Below are 20,177 nucleotides of genomic sequence, written 5' to 3' on the forward strand. Positions count from 1 at the left end.
ACGAATAGCATAGATAGAAACTTGTATGTAGTTACAAGCAAAATGCAAGTAGCTAGTTACATTTGAGTCTCTCTTTCTCTTTTCTCTGCAGAACCTGACCTAAAAAAGCGCATTCGTGTTCACTTACTTAATGCACATGGTCTTGATGAAGCTGGTATTGATGGTGGTGGAATTTTCAGAGAATTTTTGAATGAACTACTTAAATCGGGATTTAACCCTAACCAGGGGTTTTTTAAGACCACCAATGAGGGACTTCTTTATCCCAACCCTGCTGCACAGATGCTTGTTGGAGACTCTTATGCCCGACATTACTACTTTCTTGGAAGAATGCTTGGAAAGGTAAAAACAGTGCTATATAATATAAAGCTGTCATAGTGCTGAAATTATTCAGTAAATGTTTTTGGATGGGGTAGATGGGAAACATTTTCCTCAAGTGTAGAAAGACCCTCGTAACTCTCAGACGTTGGGTCTGAACATTACTTCCACATGGAACTGAACTTTCTCATTCATTTCACTAAGCTACATCAGGAGTACAGAGGAATTGACGTACCCTGACTAGCAGCGGAACAAAATGTGCACGTCTGTCTCTGTGTTTATCTCCATTTTTTATGTTAAGTTGCTTGAAGCCTATAGAACTACTCTGTTTGTGAGGATTTTTAACACGGGACGTTCCGGAGTTTGACTCCAGTTTAGATTTTCATCACTGGGAGTCTCTGAGATTATTTACAGAACCAAACAGCTTCTGGTTGCATCAGGTACAGTTCTTGCAGCATTAAAAATTTGCTATGAGCGCTTATTATACGTATGAGCCATTTAAAAATAGTTTCACTAAATCTGCTTGGTGTCTTTTTTTTGTGTATTTTGCACCTTTTTAAAGCTTTAGTATTTCTGTTTTGCTGTTGTGGACATTCAATGACTGACAAACACTTGGGCTAGATTTTTTTTTAAAGAAATCCTTATGTTATTACACTCATTTTTCATCTGTGGTCAGATTTAGTATTGAGAATATTTCTGAGTCCTTGAAACCAGTTTTAAAGCTAATAATTGTGAAAGAAAGTTTGGAATACAAGTTCCATTTCAGGGGGGAAAAAGGTATTGATGGCAACTCAGCTATCTAAAACTGAAAGTATTAAAAATGAAGTCTCATTTAGCTGCACAAAGTATTTTGGAGCCTAAAGCCTTGTTGATTTGCAGTGAGATTTAACATATGGTTGCATGTCCTTACTTTAATCTAGCTGTAAGCTTAAGAGGATGTTGATAAACCTGTGTTGGTGAAATAAATTGTTGTTCTTTATAGAATCATAGAATGACTTAGATTGGAAGGGACCTCCATAATCTGGCCCTATAGACTTGTATGCATAGTTACATGGGGAAATCTTTTCAATAAAATGATTGTAAATATGAATCTTTAATTTTGTCTGTCAAAACGAGACGTAGTTTTCTATTATTGGATTTCAAATGTTAGCACAGAGAGAAAAGTTGTAAAATGTGCTTTATCTCCTGTAGATTGCTGCGAGTACAGTTTTTTTCTATTTAAAATCAGAAGATCTACTATTTAACTTTTTGAAGGCATAAATTGTTTTTGTATTTGCAGAATGTTTGCATAAGGTATGAACAGACAGCGTCATTTAATAATTACCCATACCCAGGTGCACAGACACCTTTTTAGTCATGTATTTAGAGACCTGATGAATTCAACAGAAAGATAAGGCACGGCCATGCGGTTCAAAACCTGCCTGTGTTGTGGTCTTGGTTGAGTTATTGAATACCCACTCACCCGTTCTCAAAAATGTGTCCATTTTATGCTTTGCACAGGGTTATTTAAGAGCAATAGTAGGTTATTAAAAGCCTCTTTGCAAACAAAGTAGATATATTGCGAAGGAAGCAATCAGGCATCCACAGCAATTTCTTATTTGTGGAAACCAGTATGTAAAGAGCACTGCCACCAAGAACTCTCGCTTAACAAGTTTCAACACTACCAGAGAATGAATGCATTAAAATATAATAATTTATTGAAATTCTCTGTCTCTTGGTAACCACCACTTAGCTTTCAGTACCGTAGGCTTGCACCTAATTGAGTTTTTCTTCTCATCATGGAATTTTTTAACAGCTTGGCATCTTCTGTGTTACTTGATCAGCTAAGAAGTAGAAACATCTGAAAATTTAGAACTTGTCTTGAGAAACTGTGCATATAAAAATTGCGCGTTTAAAAATTATTGTAACCCTTGATGAATAAGTTACTAATAGTCTAGATCGTACTTCTGTAAGTAGTGAAGAAATTGAAATCCATACTGTACAAACTGCGTGGCTGTCCAAGCAGCCTCTACTGATGGCTGAATGAGCAAAAGGTCTTGTAAAAAAAAAAAATAAAATATAATAATAATAATAAAAAAATACCATGTGATCATGTAGCTGCTTATGTTGTCTGAAACCATTCTTAAAAAAAAAAAAAAAATGTAGAAAGGAGTTTGCTTAACCAGCAGCTACTCAAACAGTTCCAAAGTTTACATTTCTCAACTTTCAATGACTTTGCTCTGCAATGTAAATATTATTTTAACATAAGAGCTTTTTAAGCAGTTTCCTCTCCTTTTCTTGTAAGTAAAAGCTCAGCTTACCATGTGCACCTTGTGTAGTGGTGTCATACCACCGGAGGGGTTTGCTGCTGAAACCTTTTCCTTTCCCCTCCTGGGAGAACAGTAGTGGCTTTCTGAACCCTGAGAGAGCTGATGGTGTCACGTGCTGTCAGGGACATTCAGATAGAGGTGTTCTATCCCCAAATCCTTCTTTATCCTTTCTGGAAATTAAGACTTGACCTGTTTGGACTTCCAGAGTTGAGGGTAGGCTGTTGCATTCCTTTTGCTCTCACAGTAGGTATGATTGAGCAGTGAGCAGGCACCCAATTTGGTTAGCTTTCTTTCCACATGCAGTAGTATTATGTCAGTGCTGAAAATCTTTCCACATGCAGACTGTTGCAGCTTTGGCAGTACAGCAGACTTGACTTGCTAGAACACAAAAGTTGCATTGGCAGGCGGCCGAATCTTGGAGCGACAGAGCCAGAGAAGGGGAGTTTGGGAACAACACCTGAGAATCCGAAGTAAGGGTTTTCTCTCGACTGGCTTTTGAATATCTGCTGCAAGCACAGAAAGGTGGAAATATTGTTAACCACTTCAACAGAAGCAGGGATCAGGAAAACAGTGTCAGTCGCAGAATTTAAATCTAAACTTCATTGTGTTCAGGCCTAGCCAACTATATTGTCTTTCTCCATTTCCAGCTGAAATTTCGCGTTTATTCAGTGACATTAATGTGTCTGAGGAAGAGGACATTCGCAGAATCACAGAACCGCAGGGTTTGGACAGGACCTCTGGAGCTCATCTAGTCCAACTCCCTCTAAAGCAGTTCCATGCAGTAGGTTGCACAGGAGAGCATCCAGGCAGGTTTTGAATATTTCTAGAGAAGGAGACTCCACTGCTGCTCTGAGCAGCCTGTTCCAGTGCCCTGAGAAGTTTTTTCTCATGTTGAGATCTTCTTGTTTTCTGGTTTGTACCCTTTTCTCCTTGTGCTGTCACTGGGCACCACGAAAAGAGCCTGGACCCATCCACTTGACTCCAGTTCTTTGCATTTAGATTTATTGGACATTGAGTATGGATAACTCTTAGGATAATTTAGTTACATTTCATGATATATTAGCATTAGTTTAAGAATATGGCAGGAAATCCACAGAAAGAATTATAATTTTTATGGTTACCTTTCTTTTGGACATAAACTTGCTGGTTTCTGTATACATGGCTTTGCAGTGGATGTCTTTCCAGCTTTTAGAGAGTGACTCTGAAGCTGGAGATGTTTGTCTTATGTGCTCAGCACCTTTGGTTATATGGAATTCAACCATCTCCAGTTCTCTTTCCTTGCTCTAGCACATCGAAGAAAACAAGTAAGCCATGCATTCATGTTGCTGAAAAACGTAAGAACTACATTTGAAATACTAGTTCTCTTATCCCAAGCAATACAACAGTCTGCAGTCTTTGGAACACAGTGGATTTCTGAAAAGGTTCAGATTTGTTTTGTCAAAACTCAGTTTCATCTTTGCTTGGGAAGGCAGTATAAAGAACTAATATAGTAGTGGATTCTTATTACCATGTAAAGCTGTGTGCTCTTTTACCTATGTGTTTATAATGTAGAAACAAAATGGTAACGGAGCGAAATTGGTGGTTTGTGAAAGTTATTTCCTTACTTACAAATATAGGTGTAAGCTGTTCTGTATCTGTTTTCTGATAAGGTTATTCAGCCTGACAATTCCTTTGTGTACCGGTTCATTTAACATAACCAATTATCTTTTGATTACAAATAGCTATGCTAGTACTAACCTTGTAAATATATGTCTAGTGCTAAAAGACTACCGAAATGTGGTATTTTAACTCTAAATCTTTAGGAAGGAAAAGTGTGTATTGATTGATTGTGATATTTATTGGGTCATAATGTATTTAAATTTTCTTTAATGCATATGTTAGTGATTGTTTACCGTGATAAAGTGCATAGAGGTCTCTGCAAGGAGTTCTGCATGGAAAGAATTACCTCATGTCAGTGGTCACTCCTCAATTAAAAGTTCCATTAGGAGATGATTCCTGCTTCTGGTTTGTGTACTGATTGCATTTTATTGCCTCTAAATCAGGTTCCTAGACAGGGAATAAATAAACAGTTAGAGTGTGCGGTAATGGTATCCTGATCTTTTTTCATGGTTGGGAACACCTACATCCATTTAAATCAATTAAGTTTAGAATATTTACTGAAATTCTTTATTGGATTTGAACTGTCATTGAAAGTGACTAGTTTCACTGCTATTATAATACAGATTTATCTTAGAAGCATATCCAGAGGTTAGTCACAGAGTAGTGAGTGTTCCAATTGTTCAGAAGATTGAAACTTAAATAAGGAGATGTCTATCTTTTATCTTCGGTTCTTATTAAATTATGTTTAAATTTGAGTCAAGAAAATCTATTAAGCATTTACAGGAACTTCAGTAGGGAATGATTAACTCTCAGTTATCCGGTACCTACAACCGTTCTGTATCCCAAAAGATATTGATTGCGGTTTATATCGTATATGTGGCCTAAGTTACAGGGATAACTGTTCCTGTAAAAATAGACTGAAAGTACCTAGTTGCTGGATGATGATTTTCTGCGAGTACCAAAATTTCTGAAGCACTCCATTTTGGTAATAAAATTTCATGTATTAAAATTGTGTTCTAAATTCTTAGAATAAAATTACTTGGATGACTTGACACTTCTAAAATGAAACTGAACTCAAGGTTGTTAACACTGTTATGCTCCGACAGTGTCTGGAAAAGCATCCCTGCTTTGAAATGGTGATGTGCTCATGAGTCAGTCGTGAGTTCGCTTTATGCTCATCAAGTGCCTGTAATCATTTTGGATCTGTACACTGAGCAGAGCAAAAGTGGCAGGCAAGCTCCTCACTCGCATCTGCATCTTTGTTACCCAAGATCTTCCAAGTTGCTGTGGACTTGTGTTTGTTGACTTTCAAGTTCCCAGTGAGTGGCAAATCAAAAGTAACATCAGTTGCATGCAGCTTGAGTTGGTTCTGGAAAAAATATTTTAGAAGTTGAGAATACTGGCACTGCTGCAGGAGGTGTGAACTAAGCTCTGTTGTAGGCATCTTGCTGTAGGAATGTAAATTCTTCCTTTTTAAAGAACAGTATTCCAATAACAAACGTGCTATGCGTTTTTGCAGTCGTATGGAGAAGATATTGCACCAGATTATCTATTACTAATGTGATACAAGTCGTTCTTTTGTGGAGCTCAGAGAACTGAGAAAGTGGCTTAGAGCTACCAAGCAGCAGAGATACTGCATCGTGGCATCCATTTGCTATAACTAATATTATTTTACCATTTTGCCATATCAGTTTGATTTTGCCCACTTGAAAGGATATTAAGTGTATCTTTAAGAAGTTATTCTATCTTAAAATTACTAAACAGTAACTTTAAAAGTGCTTCAAAAGTTGGATATACGTCGATTTTAATGTATCTTATATTTTTAGTTTTATATTTTTCATTAGGGTAGAAAAGTCTTTGCTCACAAAGGGTTTTTGAGTGTAGTGAAATATATAGAGGATATAAATAATACGGTAGAAGGAAGTTGTAATGGTTTTGCTATTTTTCTACCATTTTAATTAATGGTTCTGTACAGCTTTGAAGATCTATTGCACTCTGTAAGTGCTAAGTATTATTTAATAGTAACTGTTTAAAATGACTGAAATACAAGGGGTTGAGGTCTTGAGGGCTGATTAGGGAAGTAACTGAATTGAAGCCCCATCATTTACTGCTTCAGCCCATAAGCCCTGCATTTTTCTAGGGGTGTGACTGTAGCATTGCTGGGGTTTTAATACGCAGTTCTGGGCTGTGAAAGATAAATGTAGGGAAGAAACAGTGATTAATTAGTTTTCCCAAGAAAGAATTGAGTTGAAATAATAAATGTGAAAATTAATTGTAGACCTGAAAATGTAAGTAAAAGCAGTAAAGCCGCCTTGCACTCGGCAAGGTTTAGTTGGTTCACCTGTGAAGTTGTTTACACAATTGGAACTTCATTCAGCATGTTGTAATGTCCTGCACCCTCTACTGTGTAATGCTGATGTGTCTGTACGTTCATAGGAAGTGACTGGACTGCTCCGAAGTTTGCCCGGTTTTAAAGCAAGGTGGTAGGTATTACCTGAACAGGTACCTCATGGGACCTGTAGTGCTTGGATAATGTTGTGGCAGATGCCACAGTCCCACTCAGATATAGTTCTTGTTACGTTGAAAGCAAGGACAAGCCTCCCTTGCCTGGAGAACTGTGTGCTGTTTTCCTACCTGCCTTACTAGGTGCTGCCTGCAGGTGTCCTTCCAGCTGAGATGCATTAGAGCTGCTGACTGCATGCCTGTATTCTGAAAGTTGTTTGTTGAGCCTTTTCCTGTTCCCGGCATCACAGATGATTAACAAATGTGTTCAGTATCTCAGTGTAATATCCTCATTTTTTAATTTAGACTACCAAACTGTAATCTATGTTGCTAAAATGAGTAAAGGGTTTTGTAACTAGTCAATATTGCAATCAATTTTAATTGAACCGGACTGTATGAATGCTTTAGTGTAGCTGTAACCAGCTAATCTTGCTTAAAAGAAAAGCTTCAGACTTTGGACTGTGTGTGTTGTGTGTGAAGTCAAAACTTATTGACCACAGTAGGCTTTTTTTTTTAGTTGTGTTTTTTAATCATCTGATGTGTTCTACAAACATTTATGCATGCAGGAGAAGGAAAGTGTCTGAAGTTCCTTTAACAGAAAGCTTTTTCTGTAATCTGACCTGCGTGAGTTTGAAATAGTGTTGGGAAATGCAGGCTGGCCCTTTCAGCAAAAACAGCCTTTTAGCTACAGAGACTCAGAGAATTGTTTGAGCTGGAAGGGGCCTTTAAAGGCCATCTGGTCCAACTCCCTGCACTGAACAGAGACGCCTACAGCTCTATCAGGTGCTCGGATCCCTGTCCAGCCTGACCATGAGTGTGTCACCTAGGAGTGTTGTGTTGCTTGTGCAGTTGCTCTTGATGCAGACATGGAATCAGAGGATGGTCTGGGTTGGCAGGGGCCTTCGTGTTGAAGCTCAGCCATCCCCACAGCTGGTTACCTCTGTAAGAGGTGGTCGTACTTCCCCACCTGTCGGTGGCTTTGGGCTCCTGTTGCAGAAGGCCGGTTCAGAGAGCTGGATGGGCAGGAAACAGCTCAAAACTGGGTAATGGTAGCTCCCAAGACAATTCATTGTGGGGAAAAAGAGGGAAGGAGTGAATCTCCCCTTACATCGGTCAGGCTGGCTGCAATGGGAAATGTACCCAGCAGGATGGAGTTCATGATTTTACTTACCAGCGTTTTAGTGACCTTTTTTCTTCAACTTTATTAGGAAAGCTTGACTTTTATACTAATTAAAACATTACTCTTTGTCTTGTTTCCAAAAATAATTTGTTTCTAACTTTGTAATTACTTAGCTAAAAGGAGTGGTAGTAATTAAAGTTACTTTCAAGTTGCAAAATTTAGTTTATTTAGAAATGCTTTATATAGTTTTTAGATGAAGTTATAAATGTTCACTTTGGAATTACCTGAAGATTAATAGTGATGCATTTCAAAAGCATTATTTTTTTATTGATTCTTAATGTAGTAAATTACTGAAGTTATTTGGCAGCAAACAGAAATAGCCAGTGATGTTGTTCACATTTATTTTCCTGATAGCGTCACGATTTGCATTAATTGCATTGCAGCTGCACTCACTTATATTAAAAAGCTTCTACTATAATTAATCCTTTTTATTTCAAATCATTTTGGCACAATTTCTAGCAATAAACACTCATAAAAGACAGACACTTGAAAAATAACATACAAGTTTCTTCAATATACCTATTGCTGTTTTTTTCCTGACGCGGAATTATTGATAGGCTTCTAGGATCAAGTGTTGCGAGCGGCTGAGACTTAAGACCAGTTTGAAAAATGCTAAGTGGATTATTTTGCATAAAAAATAGACAGGTTTTGAATTTGTGTAATTAACCTGTGTTTAGAAAATACCTTGATTTATGTCTACATTTGTATTTCAGTTGCATACATTATGGAAATTTAATTTATAATCCATTTAGCTGATGTGATCATAGTTTTTAGTGCTATCATTTATTAGTCCTTGTATATTAAATGCTCTAAAGGCTTAAACCTGCCTTGTGTAAAAAATTGCACCTCTGCATTTACATTTTATGAGTCATAGATGGAATCCCATTTTAAATTCGGGTAGCTTTGATATATTTAAGGAATTACAATAGCTTTATTGTTACTAATGCAGGAACAGCAAACACTGACCTTATACATTGCAAATTAATGATTTATCCCTCTAGTTTGCTTTTAAAGTCAACTATACAAATGAGGATTTCGACTTTACACCTTGAATAAATCATATAGCTCTAAATATAATGCACCCTTTGGCTTTGAACTCGTTATTATCAATTCTTTCTGCAAGGTCTAACTCACCTCATAGAATTGTTCTTTCAAAAGTTTAAGGAATTGTGTATATTTTTCTTGAAGCCTTTGTTGGAATATCATTTAGTGATTACAGCTACATTTGTTCTTATCCTTTACGGTCATTGTGCTGTCCCGATTTATTTATTTATTAAGTTTGCAGCAGGTTATGGAGGAATTAAGGAATGCCAAAGCGTAGGTCTTACAGAGAACAAACAGCGTTGCTGTGTTGATGATGCTTTTCCTGACTGTGATAGTAATGGTACTATAAAAATTTGAGGTGCTGCCATGGCAGATAAATTGGACAATAGGGAAGGCCATAAGTAGACAACATATTTCAGGAATTTTTTGAAAGGGAAGGTCTTTTATGTTTGTCTTTCTCATGTAAGCTTTCTTTAAATGTTATGTTTGTTTTTTTTCTAGCTAAAAAGTTTCCATCTCTCCTTTTTTGAAGAGTTTCCACGAATATCTTTTTCATCCAGTCAACAAGAAGTTGTTAATGCGTATGTGAAAAACATGCAAAGTTGTTTGCTGTACACTGAACTGTAATACATTCGCATGCATTGAATCAACGGAGTATTTCTGTGATCTTGTCTGTTTTTGACAATCCTTGAGGAAGTTTTAACTTTACATTAAAAATATACATCTTCTCTTTCATGAATGCTGCAAATTCAGCTCAGACTCACTTCTGATTCAGTAGTCATTTGGCAGTGTAACAGTGCCAGGTGTAGGAAGAACGGGGCATACAGTACAGGTGTAAGTGACAAGTTCTCTGCTTGGACATAAACAGGAATAAGCAACAGTACCATCACTCATCATAATGCACAGCAGTGAGTCTGTGTAAGATTTTTTTTTTTTAGAAACATAACTTGTCTTGCAAAATATCCATACAATTTATGCTCTTCCTCTTTGCTGTAATACTTTGAACGTGAGGGTCAATGGTAGATAAGTGGTGACCTTGCATTTGAAGTTGTCACATAATTAATTTGTAAAAATTTGGAGCTTTCTATTTCACAAAGATGTTCAAATTTCAAAACTAAGTTGAAGGTCTTCAAATTAATGCAATACCTGTGCTATTGCCATACCAGAAGATCCTATTCGGACACCAAATTATTGAGCTGAGAAGTAGACAATAGCATTCCTAATTCTTGCGTGTACCACAGTGAAATGTAACGTGCTTTTAATTGCTTTGCTTTTTCAGGCTCTTTACGAAAATATGCTGGTGGAGCTGCCGTTTGCTAGCTTTTTCCTCTCAAAATTACTGGGGACAAGTGCTGATGTTGACATTCATCATTTAGCTTCATTGGATCCAGAAATGTACAAAAACTTGCTTTTTCTCAAGAGCTATGAAGGTGATGTAGAAGAACTCGGACTAAACTTCACTGTAGTAAACAATGACCTTGGGGAAGCACAGGTAAAGAGTGGCTTTGGGGTTGTTTGGTTTTTTCCTCTTTAATCTATGGCCTATGAAACATTAACATCTCTGCTAATTTATTTTTTAATTTGAAAGTGATAAGGAATAACAGCTACAGGTGCTGTGTGTTGTGAGGCATCATAGGGATTCTGACTCAGTGTTTGAAGTAGTAAATAACTAATCTTGTACTTTGGAACTGTACTTTGGAAGATGATTTAAGGGTCTGGGAATTTAAATAATGATGATGTTCTAATGGTCGTGGAAAGTTCTATTGTCTGACATAAATTCTTGAACAAAATATTGCTTCTTTGATTCCACTTCAGAAAATTGCAGAAGTTAGATGACAAGTAGACTATAGAAGAACTGTTTGGTTTTGGAATCGGAGTTAGAAATCAGTGGTTTTAAATAATAGTGATCCTTTGTGAGATGAGGGTTCTTTCCTTCAGCTGTTACCAATGCTCAGAGGAGAGGGCCTGAAATGAAACCTTAATTTTTAGGAAAAACAGTTCGTTTGCATTTTTCTGAGGGTCTGAGCCACCTAGTGATTCAGAGGGGAGAAATGGATATTCACTGCTTCTAAAACTTAAGGACCTAAACAGCCACTTTGAGTTGGTAGTGTGGTTGCAACTTGATTGTGACTTACTGACTCTGTTGTGAAGGCTAATGATCACTTGTTCTCATAGTAGAAAACAAATGTCACCAGTGCCTGAAAAGCATGCCTTTGTGTGGTAGTACAATTAACCTCCTTTGTAATGCTCCCTCTTCAATTGCTGAGAATTTAAAATCCTGTGCTTGTGGCCTGCTTTCAGTGCAATTTAATTAATATTTGGGTCAAATAGTAGATCTGACAACATTGTGGTGTGCAGCAGCATCCATCCTGACTCCGGCCTTATTTCTTGTGGAAGAAATACTAATTCTAAAAGTGAGCATCCAGTCCTCCTTGGGTTGTCTGCTGGCTGGGGAAGGCTTGGCCTGGGCACACTTGCACAGAAGCGGCGAGGCTACTAAGATGCAGCAGCAAATCTTTGCAATTGCAATGCTGAGTTCTTTTATTGCTGTTTAAATCATAGCCAGATTGCTGTCCAAGACTTGTCTTAACAGCATCAGGCTTAGACTTGGTCTTTTCTTTCCTGTTACCAATTTCCTGTCATTTAGGAAGCTCTTAAAACATGGATTGTATTACAATTTTAAAATAGTATCCTCAGATTTTGGGTTCATGGATCATAATGGAGAGTGACTGTAAGTGACTGATTACTGAATTCATTTCTGCGCTATAGGTGCATCTGGCTACTGCGTTGCAAAGCATACAAGATGGCAGATTCCAGTATAAACTAGGACTTTCTTGTTGGGAGGGAAGGTCTGTTGTATGTATTCGGTGGGACTTCATTTAAAGGCGCTTAATGGTTTTGTTGATCACAACCAACACAAATCTTATTTAGCCTCTAATTTATAAATTAAAAGTTGCTAATATCTTCTGTAGAGGCAGTGGTTTCCATACTATGTATGTCCACTGCATAAAATCTCAGCCATACCAGCAAGTTAGAACCAACCTCAACAAGTAAGGTAGAAAGAAAAGCCAAGCAGCTCAGAAATAACACACAAGGAGACCCAGGACAGGCGCGATGCCAGCAGCACCTACTGCTAAAAAAACTTGTAAAGTGTGTACTTGCCAGGAGGTCTAATTTGTTCATTAAAATTCTCTGAGGGCTCTGGCTAGTATTATTAAGACTTAAGATTTTTAGTTATTTGGCATAACCTTATAATAAAGGTTAAATGTAATAGTGAGCCTGAGTAACTAAATGAAACAGGTTAAATAAAGTACTCTGATGCTTTATTGCTGTTTATACTTGGAGAGAGCATACTCTACTCTTGAAGTATTAACTGTCTCTTAATGAGACTGCATTTTAGTGTAGTTCAATACAACTAATTGGTTCTTTTCAATATTTTCTGTGTTTTAATGCAACAAGTTACTACTTCTGTTTCATTTCATTATCTTAATAAACCTCGTGGATAAATACTCTGTCTGGTATTTGACTCATGTAACCACTGTATACTAATTAATTGTGTTAAGGTAGGGCTAATTCACTTTGGGAAAAGAGCTTAATTTGCACTCCTTATGTTGAATGTACATTATCTCCAGTTTTCATCTAAACAACCACTTTAGTATCTAATAAATTAGTGCTCAATAAATGCATCATAAATCTATCATTGTAAATAGCCATCCTCATGACAGTGTCCATCCAGCAATTGTGGCACAAAAGCATTATCTGCTATGAAAGACACATTCAGAAGGGGCTCTATTGCCTGTTAGTAGTAGAAGGTAGAAATTCTATTATCAGAGTATTGATTCCAATCCTGTAATGTGCTTTTAGATCCCATTAAACTATTGTCAAAGTGCATTCACCAGAAGTTGAAGAAGGTACTTAATAATTTGCACATTAGACCTGTTAATTAGGGGAGCTCTGCCATCAACCTTACCTTCCAACACTAGATTGCTTTAATTTTTGATGGAGAACCATCTAATGCAGTGATACCTGCCTAGTTTTCAGCTGCTAGATCAGCTGCATAAAATGGCAGCAAGTAAGAAGTCTCAAAAGAAGAGATGCCTTCAAGTAACTGTATATTGATTTTCATTTTTCTTTCACTCTTGTAGATTAGACGATTATAAAATGCTTATAATAAACATAAGGTTAAGCAGTTCAAGAAAATACCTCCTCTTTCTCAGGCCTCCCCCAGCCCCTCAGGTTTTTAATTTTTTTTTAAGTGTGGGAGGTGAGATTTGTGGCTGTCCAAGAGAAGAGAGGAAGATCCAAACATGTATTACTTTTCCATCAAAGATGTTAGATTGTGTATCCCGGAGAGTCTCCTCAGACACCGATTCTTGAGGTTGTACGGATCAGAGCAGACTTAATATGACCAGAAGACTCCAGGAGTAAAGGGCAGGAACACAAATGCACAGAACAGAACTTCTCAATATATGAGGTTACAGAAACTGCTAAGTCCAAAGAGCATAGAAGTTGATGTCAGGACATGGTTGGCTTTTTAAAACAGATGTGAATGCTGTTTTTGTTACTGCTGTGGTGGCTTCATTAGGAGGATACAGAGGCTTAGATGGATGATATTGGGGGTCTTTTGAGAAGCAAAATGTTGAAGTTGAGGCTGATCTTAGGCAGATTTATAATCCTTATGACAAATGCATTCTTAGGCATTCAAATGCAATCTCCTACCTGGAGCTCCTGCCTGAACATCTGGAATGCAGATGACAGAGAAAGAAAACCTTTATCTACATGCTTTCAGAAAGGGAGAAAAATTTTTGTGATGGTGTGAAAGGAAAAAAAAGTCATTGGAGGCCAAGAAAAAAGGAGAATATTTTCATCTGTACTAAAAACAGGCTTGTAAGAGTTCTTGTCTTTATTTAGAAGAATGAATGCTTTCTGAAGTCACATAGGTTACTTGTCTTAAGTACTCAGATACAAAGAAAAGCTCTTCATACTTCAGAGTGCCTAGGTGACACATGCCTTGTTCTTTCATAAAGTATTTCCGACTTCACTCCCTAAGTATCCCCTTTTTCTCCATGCGCCTGGGAAGCCAGTCACCACATCTGTGCAAGAGTTACATTTGTTTGCTATTAAGAGTTGCTGCTGATTGCCCCTAAAGACATTGCAAAGCAACCGTGTGGCAGATGATTATCAGTGAGACAGGAGATAAATCTCCTGAATTCATTCTGCCTGGATGGTATTTTCTACTGTTCCTCTTTTTGTGTGTCTGTATTTATTTCTGTTTTATTCTAGTGTTCAGAGTAGTAGGCAGCACTCAAATGCTTGCCTGAACACTTGAAATGCAACCATACTGAAAGTGTGTATATATTTATTATTTTTACAAATGATAACAGTTGTACTCTAAATAGGAATACAAATGTAAGCGAAGTGCAGTTTCTAGGATTGTGTATTTGTGGTAACATATAATTGAATTTATAGGTTAAAACTAGTAAGTTTTAAGTGCTAGTAAGAAGTGGGTGCAACAGTAACTGGAGGTGTATGTAACCTTGGGTCAGAGGCCTAATGCAGTACTTCTCTCTATGTTTCTAAAAAAAAAATGAAGTAAAATTAGAAGATAAGTAAACTTTTAAAGTAGATTTTTAAAAATCTAGTACTTTTATATCCCATGTTGATATTTCCTTTATTTTGAAGACATATTCTGTAAGTTTGGAATAAAATCCAGTCATCTGTGGTATTGTCTGAATTATCTAAACGCTTACCTAAGTAGTATGTATGATTCAATTGCTTTTAAAATGCATGATTTTGATAATGAACAAAATTAAAGTGGAATTTACTTTTTTAACTTAAATCTACACAACAGAAAATAAGGTGATGGCACAAGCATTAGTGTTTTGGGAAGCATCTCTTCCATCCTGTGCCTGTGTGTTACTGTTTTGCACCATCTAGTGGCAGAAATTGTGTGGATAAAAATAAAATGCAAGCTGATAAAACTTTGAGGCACGGTAGCTTGTGTTGTGGTCTTTTTGAACAGGGAATCTTTAACTGGCTTTTTCTTGACTTTAAAATTGAATAGGAAAATAGCTTTTATTAAACACTGAATGCAGTTTTCCTTTAATCCACTGTGAAGATACCACTGTTACGACGCGAGCATAAGCATGGGTTTGTCTGTGTTCTTCTCTGTTTGCTAACCTGCAAGGAAGGTTGGAGCTTTTAGTTCTCCAGCTGCTGGGAGGAACCTTAAAACAACTGCCAGTAATTCCCTTTTGTTATTTTAGAGAGAAAGTCAATTCAGGAATCTTTTTATGTAAATAAGAAAAAGAGCTCGAAGAAATGATTGTATGGAAACAGAATGAGGACTGTTTGTTATTCTTGGTTTATATAATCTTAAGCTTGATGAGTTAGGTGATACAAGTATGCTTTATTTGGCTAAATTCAATGTGTATTTCAGAGAGAGGAATTGTACTTGGTGAAATAATGACAAAAGAACAGGTGGCATTGCAGTTCTGAAAAACAAATGGAGAAGATTTGTAAGTGATCAGATAGCAAAGTGTCAGCAGTGTTGAGGTCTCAGCAGTGTTCTGTTTGTCTGGCATCACACTGATAACTCTGACCCTGTAATGCTAAGGAGGAGGGGAAAATTAAAGGAACCTACCTGACTTCAGCAAAGAACTTTTGGAGAATTAATGAAGTTGCTGCCTGTAAGTAATATGTCATGGGCGTAACTGAGGAAGATAAGCTGTTTGAGCTACAGGACAATATTCAAATAAGCACAATGTGTATGAACAAACTTTACCAATTGGTCTTGAAATGGAAATTGGAAAGTTTCTATTAATGAAACGAATGAAGCATTGACCAGCTTTCCAGAGACAACAGTAAAACTATGGCAATAAGACTTCTCTAGTAGGATGAGGTACGGCAGATTTCCAGACAGAGTGGCTCCCTGCAGTAGTGGAGGAATAAGCAGCATGGGCCCCCTCTCCTCAAGTGCTCTGGGTATGGTAGGGAACACATCTGGTGCTTTTATTAATGCTCTTTGTGGACTTTACCAGGAAAACATCCTCACAATGGCTCCTGGCACTGGCCCGTATTCACTAGGGCAGGCTCTGAGGGGTGAGCCCCAGAGAAAAATCTCTGTTGCCTGTTGTGTCTATGGGTCTTGTTGAAGGGAACTCACTCAAAAGGGAACAAAGGGTGTGTTGGTTGCCAGGATGTAAAACTGAGAGAGAAACTTACACCTTCATATTACTACTTCATCCTGTAGGGAGCAGGACTTAAACACAGTGGGTACTACCCATGCACAGAGGTGATGTGGGATACTGGTGAGGTATTTTACTGTAGGCTTAACAAAATCACATTTGAAGGGTTAAGGTGGAAAGGAAGATATTTTTAACACCCGTTGCAATTCAGGTTGTTCGGGCTTATCAAGGAAAGTGGTAGATACTCCATCACATCGAGTCTCTACACCAGGATTGCCTCTCTCTTAAAAATGTGCTTAAGCTCATCAGTGGATTTATTGAGTTAAATACAGGAATCTCTGAATAGAATTCTCTGGCCTGTGTTATCTGGGAGGTCATGTTCACAGATCTTAATGTTCTCTTTTGGCCTTTAAAGCCTATGAATCAGTACAAGTGTGAATGCTCAGGGGAGCGGCGCTTTCCTTAGTACTGAGAAAGCTCACATTATTGGGTAGTGTGTTACATAAAACCCTATTCCTGTGTTTAATTCTCTGTACTCTAAAGATAGGACTATTATCCTAGACTGAAATGCTCTGCTGTAAAAAAATAATAAATAAATCCCTGACTCTGAAGGGTGGAAAACCAAGCATTTTGTGAAGGGTTCCAAAGGTGAATGTTGCAGCTTTTCAGTCACTTAATGCCATAGTATTCTAACAGTCTGTTTAGATTGGGCTGCTATTCAGCAAAATTAACCTCCTGTAGTAAAGAGTAAAATAAGTAAAAATCACTGGCATTTTGATAACAGTTACTGTTGATCCTAGTTTATATCTTAATGCAGTTGCAGTATGCTTGTTTTGCTTTGTTTTTCTCCATTGAAGTTTTTTCCATTCTAAGACATCATTTGTGTACATGAAGGATGGAAGCTGTGTTTCTCAGCAGAACAAGGTTTAGTGTTGATTGGTTTTTCTTGAAATTACTGAACACGTGTAACTTTTCAACAGTAGGAATTATGAATGCTTACTATTCTGTAAATTAGAATCCTAATTTTGGCTCTGTAGACACATAATGGCAAAAGCAGTGATGCTGCAGAATTCACTACCACCAACAGTTAACCAGAAGAGCAGAACCCATCAAGCAGAGCTTTCCTAATTCAAATGGAAGGAAGCTGCCCTGTATGAGTGCTGGTGCTTATTCAGGGCATCAGTGGAGCTGGTGGTTGGCTGCATTTGCTGCTTCATTCCTAGCTCTGAAGGCTCAGTGCCACACAACTTGCTCTCATGAGTGAACAGAAAATAAGTGCCTTTAGAACTCACTTTTTTTTTGAGGTGAATATTCTAGAATATGTTCTAGTAAATTGTAAAAACATAGATTACATACTAGAATGCCTTGCTGTTCAATTTTCCAGTTGCACAGAATTAAAGTTTGCCAGGACGATGAAGCCTAGTTGTGTTTACAGGTGGTTGAGTTGAAGCCGGGTGGAAAAGACATTCCTGTGACCAGCGCTAACCGAATCGCGTACATCCACCTGGTGGCAGACTACAGGTTAAACAAACAGATCCGACAGCATTGCCTTGCTTTCCGTCAGGGACTGGCCAATGTTGTGAATCTGGAATGGCTTCGAATGTTTGATCAACAGGAAATACAGGTACTCCTAATTTAAACTGCAGAAAACGTGTGCTTTGAACTGCAAGTGTTAATTTTTGCCTCTAATGCAATTGTGTGATTTCCTTCACTGTTAGGTTTTGATCTCCGGTGCCCAGGTTCCTATTAGTTTGGATGACCTTAAATCTTTCACAAACTATTCAGGTGTGTATGTTTTACTTGAGGTTAAAAATAAATAAATCTGTTATGACTTATTAGGCATGAATCAATTTGCTTGTTAGGCTGTTTTTTCTAAATAAGGTTGTGGGGTCAGATTTAAGGAATGCCACGAGACACAGGTATTCAGTTTATTTTTTTGTATGCTTACATTTAAGTAATTATAAGTAGAGGGCGTGTAATTCCTTTTCTGAATGAGTGTTAGTCGATGATTGTGTCTGGTTGCCCTGAATATAAGTCTGCAAGTGACTTGGACATTTATTACTAAGACAGCCCAAAGACAGAATTCGTACTTTTTCCTTGTGAAAAAATGTGTGGTGTATTCATTCTTCTCTGAATTTACCATAAATATAACCAAAGCTTAGCTACTGTATCCTAAGTTCCCATCCTCATTTACTTCAAAGTAAATTGATTCTTTAGATGACATCCCGAGTCTTGCAGATTTGGCAGGTTCTTGCAGTAAAAGACGGTAATCCAGATTTAGTAGCTAAATGCTAAGTTAAATAAAATTTATTAAAAATAGGATTCAGGGAAGAAAACAGTTTTCTTAGTTAAGAAGCTGAAAGAGAGTAGCCATGGATAAGCAATGAATGAGACGGTAGAAATGCAATGATCAAAGATACCTTTAAATGGCAGGGGTTAGCATTGTAAACCATTTGGTTTTAATATTTTCTACAAGGTTTTCAAAATTGTTGGCAGGTTTTCTGAAGAGCTTATTTCTTGCATAAAACTGTTCTATCTGTGAATCATTTAAATCTCATTCTAGGTGGCTACGCAGCAGACCATCCTGTAATAAAAATATTCTGGAGAGTTGTGGAAAGGTTCACTGATGAGGAGAAACGCAAACTACTGAAGTTTGTAACGAGCTGCTCTCGGCCACCTCTTCTGGGCTTTAAGGTATTTGTCATCCTGACTTCTTAGCCAGTCTCTCTAAGCATTACAGCTTTTGATACAAGCTTTGCTGGGCAGCACTGGGTGGGAGTTAGGTCAGTTACTTGTGTGGTGCTTGCTATTGGAGTTATCCTATGCTTTATTAACATTGGTTATCTAGGTCTTTTGTTAATATGGCTTTAGCAACGAACCAGGGAGTTAGCAGGAAATGGGTAATTGGTACTGGTATATATAACCTTCCGCTTTTCTTAAAGTTAGTGCGTGTTAACTTAAGGTAGAATAGAATAGTTCTGTTTGAAGGGACCTTCAAGGATGATAGAGCCCAACTGCTTCCCCTCCCTAAGAAGCTGTAGGGAGCAATGAGGTCACCTCTCAGCTTTCTCCCCTTCAGACTAGACAAACCAGACTAGGGAATGTCCTGACGTTCACGGCTTACACACAGCACAGCATGGCTTTGCATCATTTGAAAATTTGGAGCTCTCACTGCCAGACTCAGAATAACATTTGCTAAGGCTAATTAAAGTTTAATAAGTTTAATAAATGTGATTGTTACAGACAAAAAAAAATCATTAAAGCGTGGTTGAAAATCGCTAAGTTCAAATCAGGTCACGTAATAAATTGATGATACTTTCCACTTCCAAACTATTGCAGTTTCCCGCTGTGCAGTATTTAATTATGCAAAAAATTGTGCCCTTGGCATGACATTTCAATTTAGAACTTCATTTTTCCATTTTTAAAGCTAAAAGAGAGGAATTCAATTAGCATTTTGAAAGGAACACTAAAAATGCAGCATTTTAGCCATGAAATACTTTTTAAGGCCTCCATTTGAACAATAATTTAGCTTAGAATCTCATTGACCTTCTGCCTTTGGAGCTGGGATGTTTTTTCAGTTTCTAACCTCAGAAATATTCTACCTCAGGCAAGTATTTGATAAAATGAATACTTTGTTGCCAGGAGAAGCAGTGCTTCAGAGTAACAAATATCTTTCTCACTATGGTCTTTCTGGGAAGAAAGGAATCCTATTTATTGAAACAAAACGTTACATATGAAATTATACAAGGGACAAAAGTCTTTTCTTCAGGCCTGTGGTTAATCGCGTCACAATAATAATCAGGATTTGACAAATTTGTATCATTACAGTGCCGTGTGATTGTGCACATCTGTTTCACCCCATTAACAGCTGGATGATTTTATAATTGCTCTATGAATAAGCAGTATAATTTCTGTAAATAAAGTTAGTTCTTCATTTGAAGAATATAAATTACCACTTGATTCAGTTGTAGACTACACTAGTGTAAACACTTGTGTAATCTTACACATGAACAGATCTACTCAAGTCTTTAGTTCTTGAAA

At 37.4% G+C, this 20,177-nt stretch overlaps 1 protein-coding gene across 1 annotated transcript in view; it reads left to right on the plus strand.

Annotated features, from left to right (window-relative positions):
- The window catches only part of UBE3C (ubiquitin protein ligase E3C), a 66,308-nt gene that overhangs the window by 43,154 nt on the left and 2,977 nt on the right, over positions 1 to 20,177 (plus strand). Inside the window, exons 18-22 of the mRNA XM_021388972.1 lie at positions 92 to 339; positions 10,229 to 10,441; positions 17,572 to 17,760; positions 17,855 to 17,921; positions 18,700 to 18,830. Coding sequence (XP_021244647.1) covers positions 92 to 339; positions 10,229 to 10,441; positions 17,572 to 17,760; positions 17,855 to 17,921; positions 18,700 to 18,830 — 848 coding nt within the window. The remainder of the gene's footprint in view (positions 1 to 91; positions 340 to 10,228; positions 10,442 to 17,571; positions 17,761 to 17,854; positions 17,922 to 18,699; positions 18,831 to 20,177) is intronic.

The sequence above is a fragment of the Numida meleagris genome, chromosome 2, assembly GCF_002078875.1.
Source record: "Numida meleagris isolate 19003 breed g44 Domestic line chromosome 2, NumMel1.0, whole genome shotgun sequence".
NCBI classification, from domain to species: domain Eukaryota; kingdom Metazoa; phylum Chordata; class Aves; order Galliformes; family Numididae; genus Numida; species Numida meleagris.